General features: G+C 35.5%; 1 protein-coding gene across 1 annotated transcript; it reads right to left on the bottom strand.

Annotated features, from left to right (window-relative positions):
• Positions 1–615: 615 nt before the first annotated feature.
• LOC120319596 (vomeronasal type-2 receptor 26-like) lies at positions 616–12,598 on the bottom strand. Its single transcript, XM_039368624.1, has 6 exons — positions 12,435–12,598; positions 10,777–10,954; positions 5,530–6,381; positions 3,622–3,849; positions 3,052–3,178; positions 616–1,508 (listed from the first exon to the last, which is right to left on the bottom strand). Exons 1-6 carry the CDS (start codon positions 12,596–12,598, stop codon positions 616–618), a joined length of 2,442 nt encoding a protein of 813 aa, XP_039224558.1.
• Between the last annotated feature and the right edge of the window lie 4,052 nt (positions 12,599–16,650).

Below are 16,650 nucleotides of genomic sequence, written 5' to 3'. Positions count from 1 at the left end.
CTTGTTGGGCTGAAACATCCTAATTATTTCCTTTTGTTTTTAAACCCATATTCACTTTCATGTTATTGCATATATTCGGTTATTTTATTACTTGTAGTATTTTATTGTTTTCTGGTTTTAAATCATCATGTTTATCATTGAATTCATTGAAGATTTTGACATATATGTGCTTTATATAATAATTAGAAACATAAAAATATACAGTACAAACTAGGCAAGATAAAAATATGCAATGTAGCCAATATTTTGGGAACAAAATTTTGGAATTTAGCGTCCATTTTTCCTCTAGAATTTTATTTTGAAAACTAATCAGTTAGGACTACAAATCATACGATTATGCAAACTTTATTTTAAACAGTGGTAACATTTTTCTGCACTAAATATTTGGGATCAAGTATAGGTAGCTTCAATATAAGGCTATTCCTATACCTCAAAAAGAAAATATATCCACTGCTCAGATGAAGAATAGGTTGTCTTTCTTGCACAGTGCATATATTTCTGTTGATTACTTTGGAAAAAATGTTTAGCAAATTGAAAGCATCTCATCAGAATGAGACTTGAACTAGAGTAAGACAATTATAAAATAATAATAACAAAAATGGGAGATCACTTTTATTACTTTATCAGCTGCTCTTTTATGTTCAGATCAGGCCTCAGAATAATAATGTAGCATTTTGGGAAAAAGATGCAACCCAGTAATCCTGCTGCAGAAGCCAAAATGGAGAAGACCTCCACAGCTACCATGTACTTTCCCTTGGTGCTCAGATAAGTGGGAACAAATGACACCCAGACACTACAAAAAACCAACATGCTGAAGGTGATAAATTTGGCTTCATTAAAGCTATCTGGTAACTTCCTGGCTAGGAAGGCTACCATGAAGCTGATAGCAGCCAAGAACCCCATAAAGCTTAGAACAATATAAAACATGATGGTTGAACCTTCATTACATTCCAGGACAATTTCTTCAGGTATGGAATGCATATCTGAATCAGGGAATGGGGGAAAAATTGCCAGCCATACAATACAAATGATTACTTGCACCAGGGAGCAAGATGACACAATACTATTGGCTAGTCTTTTCCCTACCCATTTCCTCATTTTGGAGCCTGGCTTGGTGGCCATGAAAGCAAGAACCACTAGGATTGTTTTAGCCAATATGCAAGAAAGAGCTACAGAGAAAATGATACCAAAAGCAATTTGTCTCATGAGACATTTCACTTGATTAGGTTGCCCAATGAAAAGCAGTGTGCAAAGGAAAGAGAACAGGAGAGCAAGGAGAAGAGTATAGGTGAGGCTTCTATTGTTGGCTTTGACAATGGGAGTGTCTTGGTGTTTAATGAAGATCCACATCACCACAACTGAGATAATAGAAAAGAAGTAAGCAACACTGGTCAAGGTGATTCCCAAGATTTCTTTGTAAGACAAGAATGTTGTGAGTTTTTTAATGCAAAGAGCCTTGTCCTTGTTAGGATAATTTTCTTTAGGACACAGGAAACAATCATCTAAATCTGAAAGATGAAACAAAGTTGTCAAGCACTTCACAGTTGGCTCAGTTTTCCCCAACATTCTAAATAATTGTACTTCAGTGCTTGGAATTTCCAGACTATCATCATACAGTGTGGGAAGTTAGGAATTTGAAGTCTAAGTTATTTTTTAAAGCTATGGGCAGAAAAGTCCTAAAATTAAATTGTGAGTCCTGATGGTGCAGTGATTGTAGGCAAACTCTGCCCACAGCTTGGAACTTGCTCCTGATGGGCTAAGGTTGACTCAACCTTCCATCCTTCCAAGGGCAGAAAAATGAGGTGAGGGCAATATGTAAATAATGCTTCTACATTGTAAACCACCCAGAGAGTGCTGTTGAGCACTATGGGAGGGTATGTAAGCCTAAATGCTAAAGCCAATGCTAAATTGTCTGAGAACAGACCCTTGAAATTTAACTTTAATTAGTCAGATATCATTTGATTTTATGTGCATGTTTAAAATTGAATTGAGCCTTGAACTTCTGTTTTCCATATATTCCATATTCTGGCCTGAATAATCCTTAGCGCTATTTTGCTAGTAGTGAAATAATTGTAGAACAGTTTAGGCATTATTTTAAGTCTCTTGTTTTGTTAATGGAATGCAGATTGTCCTCCTCTAATCTGTTGGCTTCTGTGTTGTTCTCCAGATAAGGTGGCATAACCTGGCCTGAACCTTGTTTCTTCTAAGTAGAGAACATGAGAGATTTTAGCATTTCTGCTTCCCATGATTTTGGTATACTATTTCCACCTTTATTTGATTATCTTTGAATTGAATATAATATCTATAATGGCAGTTGATAAATATATTAGCTGATTTTTATACCCATTAAATAGTAATTTTGGATTTTTGTATACTTGTCAATTCTGGCATTGGATGTGCATTACCATAACCAAACATTTTATGTTTACTTGAATCCAATTGACCCTGGGCAGTCCACAGTATTAACTTTTTATCTATTCATTTACTTATGTATTTTTAAATAAATATAATTTAGAAACCACTCATCTCACTCACAGAGTGAATCTTTTTAAAGTTTTTTTTCTTGGTTTTGCTTTTGAATTTTCCTTTGTAAAGCAAAGTTATAAACATAAAAAATAAATTCTTTTATCTTTATGAACTTTGATCAGATCTGCCCCATTTTCAGGCTTTTGTCCTATTTTCTCTGAGAAAATAAAGTCATTATAAGTATATGGGAGAAATAAAATGATGGATCTAGTTAAAAACTACAAAAATATCATACTTTAATACTCCATTTTCCAAACATCCTAAGGGAAATTTGGAAAAAAAAAACAATTAAGGAGATTTCAGATGACACTCTAGTGGTTATGAGGAAAAACTAATTCAAATACATTGGACATTTTATGAATTGGAACCATTTTGACTTGGGACAATCCCATGGTTGATCTTGCAACCATTTCTATCCTCAGGGTCTGTAGGGTAAATTCCCAGCATTGAGAATCTAGATAGTGCTTTGAACCTATTGACCTTCACAGCTAATAGATATCAACATTCTTGTATGACATTTCTTACCTGTCTGGTTGGCAATTTTCCCTTCTGGACAATGAAGGCATCTGTAACAGCAAAATGGCTTTCCTTCAATTTTGATCTTGCTGTATCCCAAGGAGCAATGATCATTGCATAAAGAAAGAGGTTGAGTCTGTAAATAAAAGAAAGAGCAATATAATTCAAATCTAAATATTAGCAATCTAGAAACACCTTGAGAAATCTTTTCTTTCCTTTTTTGATTAGAGTTATCAAACATTTTATGCTAGTGTAAAAGACTTGTCTTATCCCTTAAAATATTCTGGCATAATGAGTCATGCAAATTGAACTGTCTCTTCTTCATGAGATAGATCTCAAGGATTAGGGCTAATTAGCTAATGAGCTCAGGAATAGGAATGGCTATATTGAGTTACTTTTTTTTTCTGCCAAATCAACTAAGCACCTAGAATATTCCTTTTCATGTACTTTTCTCTCACTATAATTTTAAAACTATCAGCAAACATCTGATTCATTATTTTTTCAAGCTGTTAAAGCAAGTTATTTGGAGATCAGCTGCAGCATGAGCAGTGAACTACTTTAAAAATGAATAATAGGTACCTGATTGAAAACATTGGGCCAGACAATGTTATCCACTGATAGAGAGAGAAGTCTTTCTGGTTGAGCCAATGGATTTACTTTTCCAACTTTGATCTTAAGAAAGGATTGATTTGGGAAGGTGACCCAGTTGATAATATCAAAGCCAGTTGCAACCTTCTGATTCTGGTCAAAGAAAATTTTTTCTCCAGCACTGTTGTTAAATGAGACTTTTCTCAGATAATGATGAAGCTGAAGGGAAGAACATGACAATAATTAATAAAAGCATAGAAGAATGAAAAAAAAATATACAGCAATATAGTTTCAGAATATATTATTGTGTCACAAATGAAGGCAAATATATGGGTCAAGGATGATGTTGCAGGCCCCAATCTCAGTCACTCACAAGGACCAGAGGCTTAGTCTTCTGAGATTTCAGACTCTCACCAGAGAGTGAGAGTGTGTGGCTTTTTAGATGTTGATAACAAAACTAAACTCAACAATTAATTCAACAACTAAAAAGCTACACAGACATACATACTACACATAGAATAGCCCAAAGCACATATTCCGCTAGAGAGAATTTCCCTGAAGATGGGCTCCAGCACAAGACGGAAAGCTCAGAAGACTAAACCTCTGGTACTGGTGACCAATCCAGATTGAATCCTGCAGTATAATTGTGTTCCTGAAGTATTGTCATAGTGCTACTAATATGTTGATAATATTACTAATTCCTCACTACTATCAACAGTAGCCAGAAGGTTGATGGACAGAGACTTCTACTAAGAGACCTTAACAGATCTTTTTTATTATCTATCACTCAGAGGTACATCAGATCACCAGCAGCACAACCATGTTCACTACCTTACTAGCATTTTGCACTAGCCTCTCCATTCTCACCCCTACCTATCCTTCTCTCTGTGTTATAATTTTCATTCTCAGTGTCATGGTTCTGATAGATGAAACCAATTAAAAGAACTTCAAAGCAAAGATTTCTTCCTCAAAGAACATTTTATTCAGGAAACAAAGTATCAGCACTAACATAGTTGAACCCAAGACTAAAGTTCCCTCCCCCTACTACAAAATAACAAGTTGTAATTCCCACCTCAGAAGGCTGTCATAAATCACATTCACCAATTAATCTAAAACAAGGGCTCTCCTCCCAACTTTTCAGCCCACCAAAACTTTATCTAGAATTGACCTTGATTCTTATACAGTTGCAATTGCTATGGCTAGCTAAACCTGCTCAGGTATTCCCTCTTCCCCCTCCTTTCTCATCTGAAATACCAAACAACAGCAAAAAAAAAAAAAAAAAACAACAATGAAAGCAAAAGATGAAAATGGCTAGTTTCTCACTTGTCATAACACTGACACTCAGGCCCTGAAGCCACCAGCATTTTGTCCTGTTCTTCCCTCTTATGAATCCATCTTTAAGGCACTAATGACCTTTCAAAATTTTCTATTATATGTGTCAAGAGATAAAATAGATGCATAGTGTGAATTTTTCCAGAAGAAATAATGCTTTTTGCACCATTCTTAAAAAATACTAGGGACATGGGAGGCGTTGCTTTTTAGGGTCTTCACTTACAATTTAATTAAATAATGACATGAAGAAGCAGCAAACCCTCTTTGATCCCCAGATAACTAAAACTTTGCATTGATACAAAAAAGAACTGGAATCAGTTATCAATACTATAAAAAGTCTATGAAAAATGAAGGAATATGAAGGATCAAAATATCTGGAACTTTGTATCATGAAAAAACAATCTGGAAGAAGCCCATTATTTGATATAAGATTGGAAGATGTGGACATTCTGTTCCTTCTAATTCTTTTCTCCAGTTTCATATTTAATTTAATTTCCATATTCTTTGTGTACAGATGTAGATAGGGAAGCAATATCATCTGCTAGATTAATAAATACAGGAAATTACCTGCCACGCTTGAGGATTCAGTTTCCCATTACCAGCCATAGCTCTGTGTTTGGAGTGGGATGTAAGCATGGAATGGAGAGCATGTGCCACGGCATAGACTGCATTGTAGATACTGTAGCTTTGTCCAGTCATGCTCAATTCAAAAACAGACACTGGGAGAGCCTCCAGCTTCTCTTCCCCAGTGCACCTTTTCTCTGACTTGAGGTTTAACATGGCTTTTGAGAAAGAACACTCAAAGGCTTGTTCCCAAAAGACCCTTAAAAAATGGTCTCCCCTTCCTGGAATTCTGTTTCTCATCTGAAGAAACCTATTGAAATCTAACAATTCTTCTGATGAAATAGCAAAAGAAAGAGCACCATGAATGAAGTCCATACTCCAGTCTCTTTGAAATGAAACTGAAGTAGATTCCATCTGGGCTGGAAAAATCCAAACTTTGTCTTTTCTCTCAACGGTTGTGTCCCAATATTCTGAAACGGAGGAGATCATTCTGAAAAGAGCCATGAGCTGGTTTTCACAATACACAATCACAACATTGGATAAACTTCCCATAATTATTTCATATGTTTTAAGAAAATAATTCATTTTTTCTCCCACCTCATTGGAAACAACTTCTACTAGAAGTTCTTCAATGTAATCAATGCAGATTCCTTTTTCAGAAAACAGGATCAGAACTTCCCGCAGAAATCTTTCACCAATCTCATTTGCTTGACAAATCACCCCAATCCAGGTCCACTTAAAATGTAGCAACAACTGAAGGATCCCCATAATTTGGAGATACTCATTTGGAAACATCTGATGAAAGAAAACTGAGTGAATAACATTATTGATCACTGGAACAGAGCCATATGTGAGCTAAGAGGGAAAAAAGAAAAAAAATAGACAGGTGTTTTTAAAGGTATGAAGGAATAACCTTGGGAGACAGAAGAAGCCGTAGACTGGACAACCTTCAGGCGAAAGGTATTTCAATCTACAAAATGAAGGAGGTATAGGAAGCCTTTTAAGAGAGACCATTTAAATACTTACAGTCTTGCAAGATTTTGCTAATATAGTTTTACAATAAAGATAGAGCTAAAATGTATCATTGTGCTTCTTGTCTGGACTTGTCAGGTACAAAAAGGTGGTGGACTTAGACTGCTTGTGGGAACTTAATGACTCCAGGCTGATTTCTCTCTTGACTCAGCCCCCAGGCTTTGCAACTCCTTATTGTGTAGGCCTACATCAAAGGGCTAGCATCAATCTTTAAAAAAATACTTGAAATATGTAAAGCATTTCTCCTCTGCTTTCCTTTTACTATTTTGAGAACTAGACAGGTCTTTTATGAAACATTTCCCACACCCCTTTTCCTTCTATAAACTGATGCATGTGATGGCTGTCTAGTCTGCAATGCTTCCTCTCATTCCCCAAAATAATTCTCATATACAATTAAAGTATGTCATATAATTTATCAATGATAAACCTTGCAAATTCATATTGATGCTTTGATTTTCAGGACTTTTTCATACTCATTGTAATTTCTATGAAGCTAATGGCACCACAAAGAAACCATTACATACTTCTTTGATCATCTTCAATGTGAGCAGAATGTGTTAGAATAGAATGTGAATCTGGAAAAATAATTGACTATGATATAGACAGACTTTTTCTGTATTGCACCAGAAAAGTCTAAATTATTGATACAGTAGATATTCAGGATCAATATAATCAATGCTAAGGACTCTATTATTCAGGAATTTATTGATAGAACATTCACTATCCCTACCTTCCTAAATTATCTGAAACTTTAGACTCTAGTTCTCTCCAAATTATGTCACAGCATAGCTGAGGCTGAATGATCCAATTCTGTTGCACTTTTACCCAGACAAAATTGGAGAATTCAATGACTGACAAAAGATTCCATTGGCAGAACTTGATGATCTATGTAACTTCTCCTTAAAGATTTGTTACACTATATTTCTATTCAACTCCAGTGAAGGAGTTCCCAGTCCCTTGGGGCTGAGGGACATTTTAAGAAATTTGACAGCATATTAAGATTTTTTTCAGATAATGTCAGGCATCAGAGTAGGGTTAGAGGAGGCCTTTTGTTCATTCACAAAATCTGTATTTCTGATGAGATAAATTAATAGGTTTTTATTGTCTGCACCTTCTTTATGAGGATGAAAGATTTTCTACCTTTGATTTTTTTTTCTTACAAGTGAATAACATAGGGAATATGCAGAAGCTCAATCTAGTTATTGGTCTCCTTCCTTCCTTCCTTCCTTCCTTCCTTCCTTCCTTCCTTCCTTCCTTCCTTCCTTCCTTCCTTCCTTCCTTCCTTCCTTCCCAGAATACCAATGCAGCTATATTTTTTATATAGAAATGCTGAGGAAATTTCAGTATGTATACATTGCTTGAAGCAAGCATGTACTTTCATAGAAAAAAATCTTGTGAATATGATTTTCTAATAATCACTATTGATACGTGTTATCAACAGTAGTTATCAATTATAAATTACTAGAATGCCCAAAAAATTGGGAAACTTTACTATAAATCAGCACATCAAAAGAAAAGTGGAGTAGCTTTATATATAAAAGAGACATTGGAATCCAAACAGATCTATTCAGATGAAGAAGGAAGAATTTTAATGGTAGAAATAATGATAAATCAAAAACAGATATTGATGGTAGCAATATATGCAACAAATAACAAACAAGAAGAATTTTATCAAAAACTACACAGGAAAATATTGGAAATGGAACATCAATACATTTGCTCGATAGGAGATTTTAATGCAATTGTAGACAGAAAGCTGTACTATAGAAGCAGTAAAACAGGAAAAAAGGGGAAAAGATTCTCCCCAAGGCATTTTTTAGAATGACAGAAGAAATTTCTATACAGGATACTTGGAGAGAAAGAAACCCCCCAAAAGACCCAATACTCATTTTATTTGAATATACATAAATCTTGGTCTAGAATTGATATGATATGGATGTCCCTTGAGCTAAGAATTAATATATATGAGATTGAGGTAGAACCTAACATCTGGGCAAACCATAATTTGATAAAGCTGACTTGGGAAGAGGCAAAGAAGAAACCAAGATGGACTTTGAATCCCTGCTAAAAGAGAAACAATTTGTAGAATTAGCAATAAAAGAAATAGAATTCTTTTTTAAACAAAATAAAAAGGAAGAGACATAAACTCAGCATGTATGGGACACAACCAAAGCATATTTTAGAGGTTTAACTATAACATACATGGCTAAAAAGAACAAATGAAAAAAAACAACAACAATTTTTAACATTAACGGAAGAATTTAAGAAACTGGAATCAGAATTACAAACACTAGGATTGTAGTATCCTAAGCCTGTCTTCTGGAGTGTTGGCTATTCCCACCAGCTTGGTGTCATTGCAAATTTGATGAATTCCCCATCTATCCCCTTGTCCAAATAGTTGATGAAGATGTTGAAGAGCACTGGGCCCAGAACAGAGCCCTGGGGCACCCCACTACACACTTCCCTCCATGTAGATGTGGTTCAATTGAGCACCACATGCTGAGTACGGCCGGTCATCCAGCTACAGATCCATCTGGTGGTGATGCTGTCTAACCCACATTTTTCTATATATACAAGGATATTCTGAATACAGATGGGAAATTAAAATCTAAACAAGAGCTAGAAGACCAGGCCATTGACTTATCATGGTGGCCCCAATTGCAAATGCAATGTAAGTATGACAAAGATGTTAAAACATATGGCTTTTATAAAGACCAGACAATGTTTGATCAGGTATGGTTGACATCTGATGAAAAAATGATTAAAACATTGTATAATTTTTTATTGAATTTAAAAATGCAAGATGAACAAATGAAAGAAACAATGATTATATGGGCAAAAAACTTTGGATATAATATAGAATTAGAAAAATGGCAAAATCTTTGGAAAAGAAATTATAAACTGACAATGGCTACTTCATATAAAGAAAACCTATATAAAATGTTTTATAGATGGCATTTTCCACCTGTTAGATTAGCAAAAATGTTTTTTAAAAAGTCTAGTAAAGGTTGGAAATGTAATCAAAATCCCAGTACATATTATCACTTGTGGTGGACATGTGTTAAAGCAAAAAAAAAAAAAAAAATGGACAAAAATACACACTTGGTTAGAAAAAATGTTAGAGAAACCTGTAGATTTTAAACCTGAACTTTTTTATTAGGCATAATGCCAGAAAAATTTGATAAACAAAATGTATATTTAACATTACATGTATTAACAGCAGCGAGGATCATATTTGCGCAGCACTGGAAAAAAGGAGATAACACCATTGGAAGAAGCGATAATTAAGAAAATACTGAACTGTGTGGAAATAGATAGACTCACATTGAGAATTAAAGGGAAAGAAGATACAGAATACTTTCAGACATGGAACCTATTTTATCAATGGTTGGAAAAATGAGATAGAGAGTAAGAACTTAACTTTTATGACTTAGCAAAACTAAACCCAGACAACATGTTGTTCATTAAGCACAAATGAATTGTAATGATAAAAAACTAATAAAATACTTAAAAAAGTTATCAACAGAAGAGATATGGCATTGAATTAATGTTCCAGTCCATTATTGCCATTGGATTGTATATCTTCTAATTTTCTGAATAATTCTAGCTGCCTTCTAGGTACAATTTTGAACCATCGTCTCAAAGGTGATAATGAGTTCCTGCTCCCAATTCCACTGAGGAAATAGGAGAGCAAGGAAGCAACTTCACTGATATTTGGTGAAAAACTCATAGTTTTTTTCAATGAAAATCTTCCTAGCTTCAATAGATCAGTCAGTTCCATATTTGTCTACAGACAAGCCAAAATCTATTTTGAATCATTTTGCTATTTGAATCAAAATGCTATTTTAAACTCACTGCTCAGCCATGTTTTGTTTATTTAATGTGACTGCACAGCTTTAATCTTTTAGCTGTGCAGTATGTATTATTTTTCTTGTTGTTTTAGAGTTGGGATTCCCTTAACAACTATACAGCTTTCATGGAAATCAACAAAGAAATATTTCAAATTAAAACAAAAATATCTCTTAAGATAAGATGTCTTTTTCTGCAACCCTTTGCACAAGTTTTAGTAACTTAGGACTGAAACTATAAAATTATTGTGTGGTGAGATTTTATTTATATTCTGGTTGCTGTTACTTACAGTAAACAGAAGAAATTTCATTAAAGAGGAAGTCGCAAACCAATAACTTTTTTTTTGCTTTTTTGTTGAGCAGGTCTTACCTGTGGAATCTTGTAAATGCTCAGGATGTCTGCCATAACCTGGGAGATATGAGAGTTGGGCCCAGCAATAACACAAACTGAGCTTTGGTGGGTGCTGCATTTGTAATTGGGAACAAATCTGCCATATGAAGAAAGAAGCTCCATAGAAGCAAGGTAGGTCCATGTTGCCATGAAATAACTGTTAGATATCCCAAAGCCCAGAGTGATGTTTGGCAAAATCTGAGGATTTTCATTGATCTCTTTTACAGCAAACTTCAAAGAGAAGATATGCATCTGATTCTGTAGAAACATACTTCAAAGAAGGTCAATGCCTCTGTCAGAAGGCTTGCATTTCCACATAGATAATTTGTTACATATCAAATTAAAAATCTTTGTAAATATCAAGGTACAGTTGAAAAATAATCACACAGGTGAGTTAAACTGCAAAACTCCCAAGATGAAATTCAATTGCAATATTCTTTTTACATATAAGGTAAAGACCAAAGAGTTGTGATTCCATGTTTATGTTTCCTATATGGTCACACTTAAAAGGATTCTGTCTCTCACCTTCCTTTCCATTATTTTTTTTTTTCAATTCTTCCTCACTCTCCCCTCTCTACACCGGTATAGTTAAACTCATTTATCAAGATAAGAATCTCATGCAATAATCAATGAATTTATTTTTGTACCTAGAAATGTAGTTTTTGCTACAAAAGACTGATTCAGGTGTTCTCCTCGAAGCGAAACATTTGCTATTTGTGTTACTACTTTGCTTATAGCATTGCACAAAATAATCCTGTCTCTTGCCTTTAAAATAATTAACTCTTTTCCTGATCCTTCTTTAAAGAATTCTTCTAGCTGGTTTTCACCTTAATGTGAAGGTATGTATGTGCGGGTGCATGAATGTTGCCTTCAAAATAAAAATGCAGTTGTGTTGCACACATAGCATACACTTATTTACATTTGATTTCTAATTCCTGATTGATCTCACGTGGGCCATGCAGGGGCAGCCAAAGGGCTGGATGTGGCCCCAGGGTCATAAAATGCCCAGGTCTGCTCTAGCACCTTTCCACACCCCACCCCTCTAGCCCCCCCCACCCCAAAATACTCCATGAGGTTCTTTTTATCTATGTCTGATTAAACAACATATAGATTGGAAAGGTCTATGAGATAAAACTTTCAATAGACATTAAATTGGCATTAAAAAGCATAGGAATTGTCCTTTAAAATTACAAGCAAGTTTGGTTGACCCTCTGTCATATACAGTATATTCTTTACTTTGCTGATAAATTCCAGCCAGACTCAATCAGTCAGGAGAAAAAGCTGATTGTTTGCATACATACTATTGTGGAATTGGTGTGCCATGGAAGTTTGGGATAGAAAAACTGGGAGAATAGGAAACAGAGAATGGGGAAAACTGCAATATCAGTTAAGTGAGACCAAAGCAACTGCAGTTCTCTAAATGTTATAAAGTTGAAAAAATTGAAAGAAAGCACTATCTTGAAATTAAGCAATTATTATGAAGTGTGTAAGAAAAAGAGTAGACTATCTGAGCAGTGGAAAGATAACTAAAAGGAAATGAAATTTAAACTTCAATCATTTCTGTCATCCCAAAATACACTGAGCCATTATCCAATCATATTTGAGTGTTGGTAGAGTTAAGAATAAAATCTACGTACATGGGGTCATCAAGAAGTTCTTCAGATGGAATCGTTTTGAAAGTTATCAAATTAGACATCACATAGATCAGAGAAATAATACCACCAATGTTGAGATCACCTGAATGATAGGATTTGTATTTAATACTAGGGTTGTTGATGGTGCATTTAGCATCATGGCACATAATCTCAGGAAGCCATATTATCACCCATGGCCTGAAGTATAACATCTCAAAACACAGCTGTTATTTGCCAAAATGATTATTGATGTTGCTTGTGAATATATGATCTGAATGCAGATCTGCTTCTCTTAGTTAATCTGAATGCAGAAATGTATAGCAAAAACAGTCAGAATCACGCAGTCTTCCTATTGAATATGTTTAGGAACAAGGAATATTAATAATAGTTGGGTTCCTGTTTTGCTCTGGTCTTTGAAAGTCCCTAGTGTCCAAAGGAGTAGAATTAAACAGGGTCAATTATGGGTGTAACATCTGTTGCTTAATTTTTTTTGAAATTGATGTCACATTATTGTACATTATTTGTGGCTTTCTGCATAGCAGCAAGGGAAACACTGACTGCAGTCAAGAGCACAGAAGGCCACAAATGGAAATGAATCACTAACATACAATAATGAGTGAAAAAGAACAAGTTTGCCAGTTTTGTACTCGTACCAGTGATATGAAAGTCAGTTTTACATTCAGAGTATGCTTCCAAAATAGAAAAAAACAAAATTCCATCAAAAAGCTTCATTATTTGTCAGAATACATATATGGTTTTAGGCTACCAAAAGTTTGTTACTCGACTTTAGTCAACCATCCTTTATATAATTGTAATGAAATGGGTTCATTTCATTACAATTGTTCAGTATTATGGTTGTTATGGTTGATTAATTCAGCTTTGGTGCTAATAAGAACAAGTCCATAGAATTTTCTTAATAACATTCTCAGAAGTTGTTTGCCATAGTAAATGGCAAGTGGGCACTGTGCCAATGTAAGAAAAAATGCAGGAGAAACATCTAGAGTGGTATGCCCATGTTCTACAAGCAGCTCCCAACACCATTGGCCACCTTCCCTTCCACTTTAATATAGATGGCAAATGCAAGCTCACATGGAGGGCTGAAGCAAAGATAACAAGATACAATAAATGTAGACATGAAAAATTCCCAGTTAGACTTGGATGCTGCATTTGATCACACAATGCACTAACAGGAAAAATACTAGGATGATGATGATAATAATGATGGTGGTGGTGGTGGTGGTGGTGGTGGTGATGATGATTGCCATAATCTTCTTCCTGAAGCTGAGAGTAGTGATTGGCTCAGTTATCGAGTTAATTTATATGACAAGCACAGATCAAAACACACAGTCTTCAAGGTTTGTTTCAGTTGCCATAATCGAACCTTTAGACACCTTTGGTTTGGATGATTGAGTCTTCATTGATATATTGCAAGCCATTTGGGGGAGAAACCGCGAAATTGGTATGATAAGAGTTGGTACATTCCAACAATTCTCTGCTCCTTCATGGATTACTGCCTTGTCATGGCGAAGGGGTTTGTGTAACTCAATGAAGCTATGAGCTATGCCATGCACGGCCACCCAAGATGGACATGTCATAGCAGAGAGTTCTGACAAAATGTGATCCACTGGAGAAGGAAATGGCAACCCACTCCAGTATCTTTGCCATGAAAACCCCATGGACAGTACTAAAAAGCAAAAAGATATGACGCTGGAAGATGAGCCCCTCAGGTCGGAAGGTATCCAATATGCTACTGGGGAAGAGCAGAGGGCTAGTACTAGTAGCGCCAGAAAGAATGGAGCGACTGGGCCAAAGCCGAAAGGATGCTCAGCTGTGGATATATCTGGTGGTGAAAGGAAAGTCCAATGCTGTAAAGATTTTTTCTCCATAGGAACCTGGAATGTAAGATCTATGAATCAAGGCAAGCTAGACGTAGTCAAAAAAGAGATGACAAGACTGAACATTGACATCTTAGGAATCAGCGAACTAAAATGGACAGGAATGGGTGAATTTAACACAGAGAACCATCAGGTATACTACTGTGGGCAAGAATCCCTCAGAAGAAATGGAGTAGCCTTCATAGTCAATAAAAGAGTAGGAAAAATAATACTGGGATACAATCCCCAAAATGACAGAATAATTTCAGTGCAAATGCAAGGCAAACCATATCACAGTAGTCCAGGTCTATGCCCCAACCACTGGTGCTGAAGAGAATGAAATTGACTGGTTCTATGAAGCCCTACAGCACCTTATAGAATCAACACCAAAAAATGATGTCGTTATCATCATGGGGGATTCGAATACTAAAGTAGGAAGCCAAAAGATAACTAGAATAACAGGCAAGTTTGGCCTTGGAGTACAAAATGAAGCAAGGCACAGGCTGATAGAATTTGTCAAGATAATATGATGGTCATAGCAAACACTCTTTTCCAACAACCCAAGAGATGGCTCTACACATGGACGTCACCAGACGGTCAACACAGAAACCAGATTGACCATGTGCTCCGCAGCCAAAGATGGAGAAGCTCTATACAGTCAGTAAAAACAAGACCAGGAGCTGACTGTAACTCAGATCATGAGCTTCTCATTTCAAAATTTAGGCTTAAATTGAAGAAAGTAGGGAAAAACACTAGGCCATTCAGGTATGAACTAAATCATATCCCTGATGGATATACAGTAGAGGTGACAAATAGATTTAAGGAATTAGATCCGATAGACAGAGTGCCTGAAGAACTATGGACGGAGGTTCACAACATTGTACAAGAGGTAGCAACTAAAACCATCCCAAAGAAAAAGAAATGCAAGAAAACAAAATGGCTGTCTGAGGAAGCTTTGCAAATAGCTGAGGAAAGAAGGGAAGTGAAAGGCAAGGGAGAAAGAGAAAAATACACCCAATTGAATGCAGAATTCCAGAGAATAGTTAGAAGAGATAAAAATGCCCTCTTAAATGAACAGTGCAAAGAAATAGAAGAAAACAATAGAATAGGGAGGACCAGAGATCTCTCCAAGAATATTGGAGATATGAAGGGAACGTTTCATGAAAAGATGGACATGATAAAGGACCAAAATGGCAGGGACCTAACAGAGGCAGAAAAGATTAAGAAGTGGTGGCAAAACTACACAGAAGAACTATACAAGAACGAGCTTAGCGTCCCAGATAATCATGATGGGGTGATCACTGTCCTTGAGCCAGACATCCTGAAATGTGAAGTGAAATGGGCCTTAGGAAATCTGAGCAACAACAAAGCTAGTGGAGGTGATAGTATTCCAGCCAAACTATTCAAAATCTTAAACGATGATGCAGTAAAAGTGCTACACTCAATTTGCCAGCAAATTTGGAAAACTCAACAGTGGCCACAGGATTGGAAAAGGTCAGTTTACATTCCAATTCCAAAGAAAGGCAATGCCAAAGAATGTTCAAACTATCACACCATTGCACTCATTTCACATGCAAGTAAAGTTATGTTTAAAATCCTACAAGCTAGACTCCAGCAGTATATGGATCGATAACTTCCAGAAGTACAAGGAGGATTTCGAAGAGGCAGAGGAACTAGAGATCAAATTGCCAACATACGCTGGATCATGGAGAAAGCTAGGGAATTCCAGAAAAAAAACATCTAGTTCTGCTTCATTGACTATGCTAAAGCCTTTGATTGTGTGGATCACAACAAATTGTGACAAGTTCTTTTTTTAAAAAAAACAAGTTTTATTGTTTTTTTCATTTTACAAACAAGTGCTTAAGAAACAATGTGGTGGCTGGGCAATCAATTGTCCACAAAACAAAGTCATACTCATAAAGTTCAGATTAAGTCATTAAAAACCTCCTCTCTTTTCCCTCTAACGACATATTATATTCATATTGATATATTTCAACACAACTAAATCAATCATAACAATCCTCAATAATCTTTCATCTAAATAAATCCACAAATCCAGATCCTGTGTTAAGTTTGACTATTTCACTTGCTATGTTCCATATTTCTAATCTAAATACCTAGTTAACACTATGGGAGTCTCCCCATAACCTTTTTCCTTAACATATTCAATAAACATTTATTAATATCATATCTTCTTTTTTCCTATTCCTCTTCCATTACAAAATGACTATCAGTTCTAATAAAAAAAGAAAATATTAGTTCAAATCAGAAAGGGAAAAAAAGAACAAAGAAGAAAAAACAGAAACAAAGCAAAAAAAAGAGAAAAATACCTTTCTATTTCTATT

This window comes from Crotalus tigris, unplaced genomic scaffold (assembly GCF_016545835.1).
Source record: "Crotalus tigris isolate CLP2741 ecotype Arizona unplaced genomic scaffold, ASM1654583v1 scf7180000020873.166745, whole genome shotgun sequence".
In the NCBI taxonomy this organism is placed as follows: Eukaryota; Metazoa; Chordata; class Lepidosauria; order Squamata; family Viperidae; genus Crotalus; species Crotalus tigris.
This window is presented reverse-complemented; position numbering and strand designations above follow the sequence as displayed.

Bases quoted from the DNA above. Each gene is read 5' to 3' on its own strand.
- LOC120319596 (XM_039368624.1), bottom strand. From the start codon at position 12,598: ATGTGCCATGATGCTAAATGCACCATCAACAACCCTAGTATTAAATAC. The intron at 3,850-5,529 runs GTAATTTCCTGT...TCTTCCCTTCAG, and splicing joins TGAATCCTCAAGCGTGGCAG to CTTCATCATTATCTGAGAAA. The intron at 3,179-3,621 runs GTACCTATTATT...TTTTATTTACAG, and splicing joins GGCCCAATGTTTTCAATCAG to ACTCAACCTCTTTCTTTATG.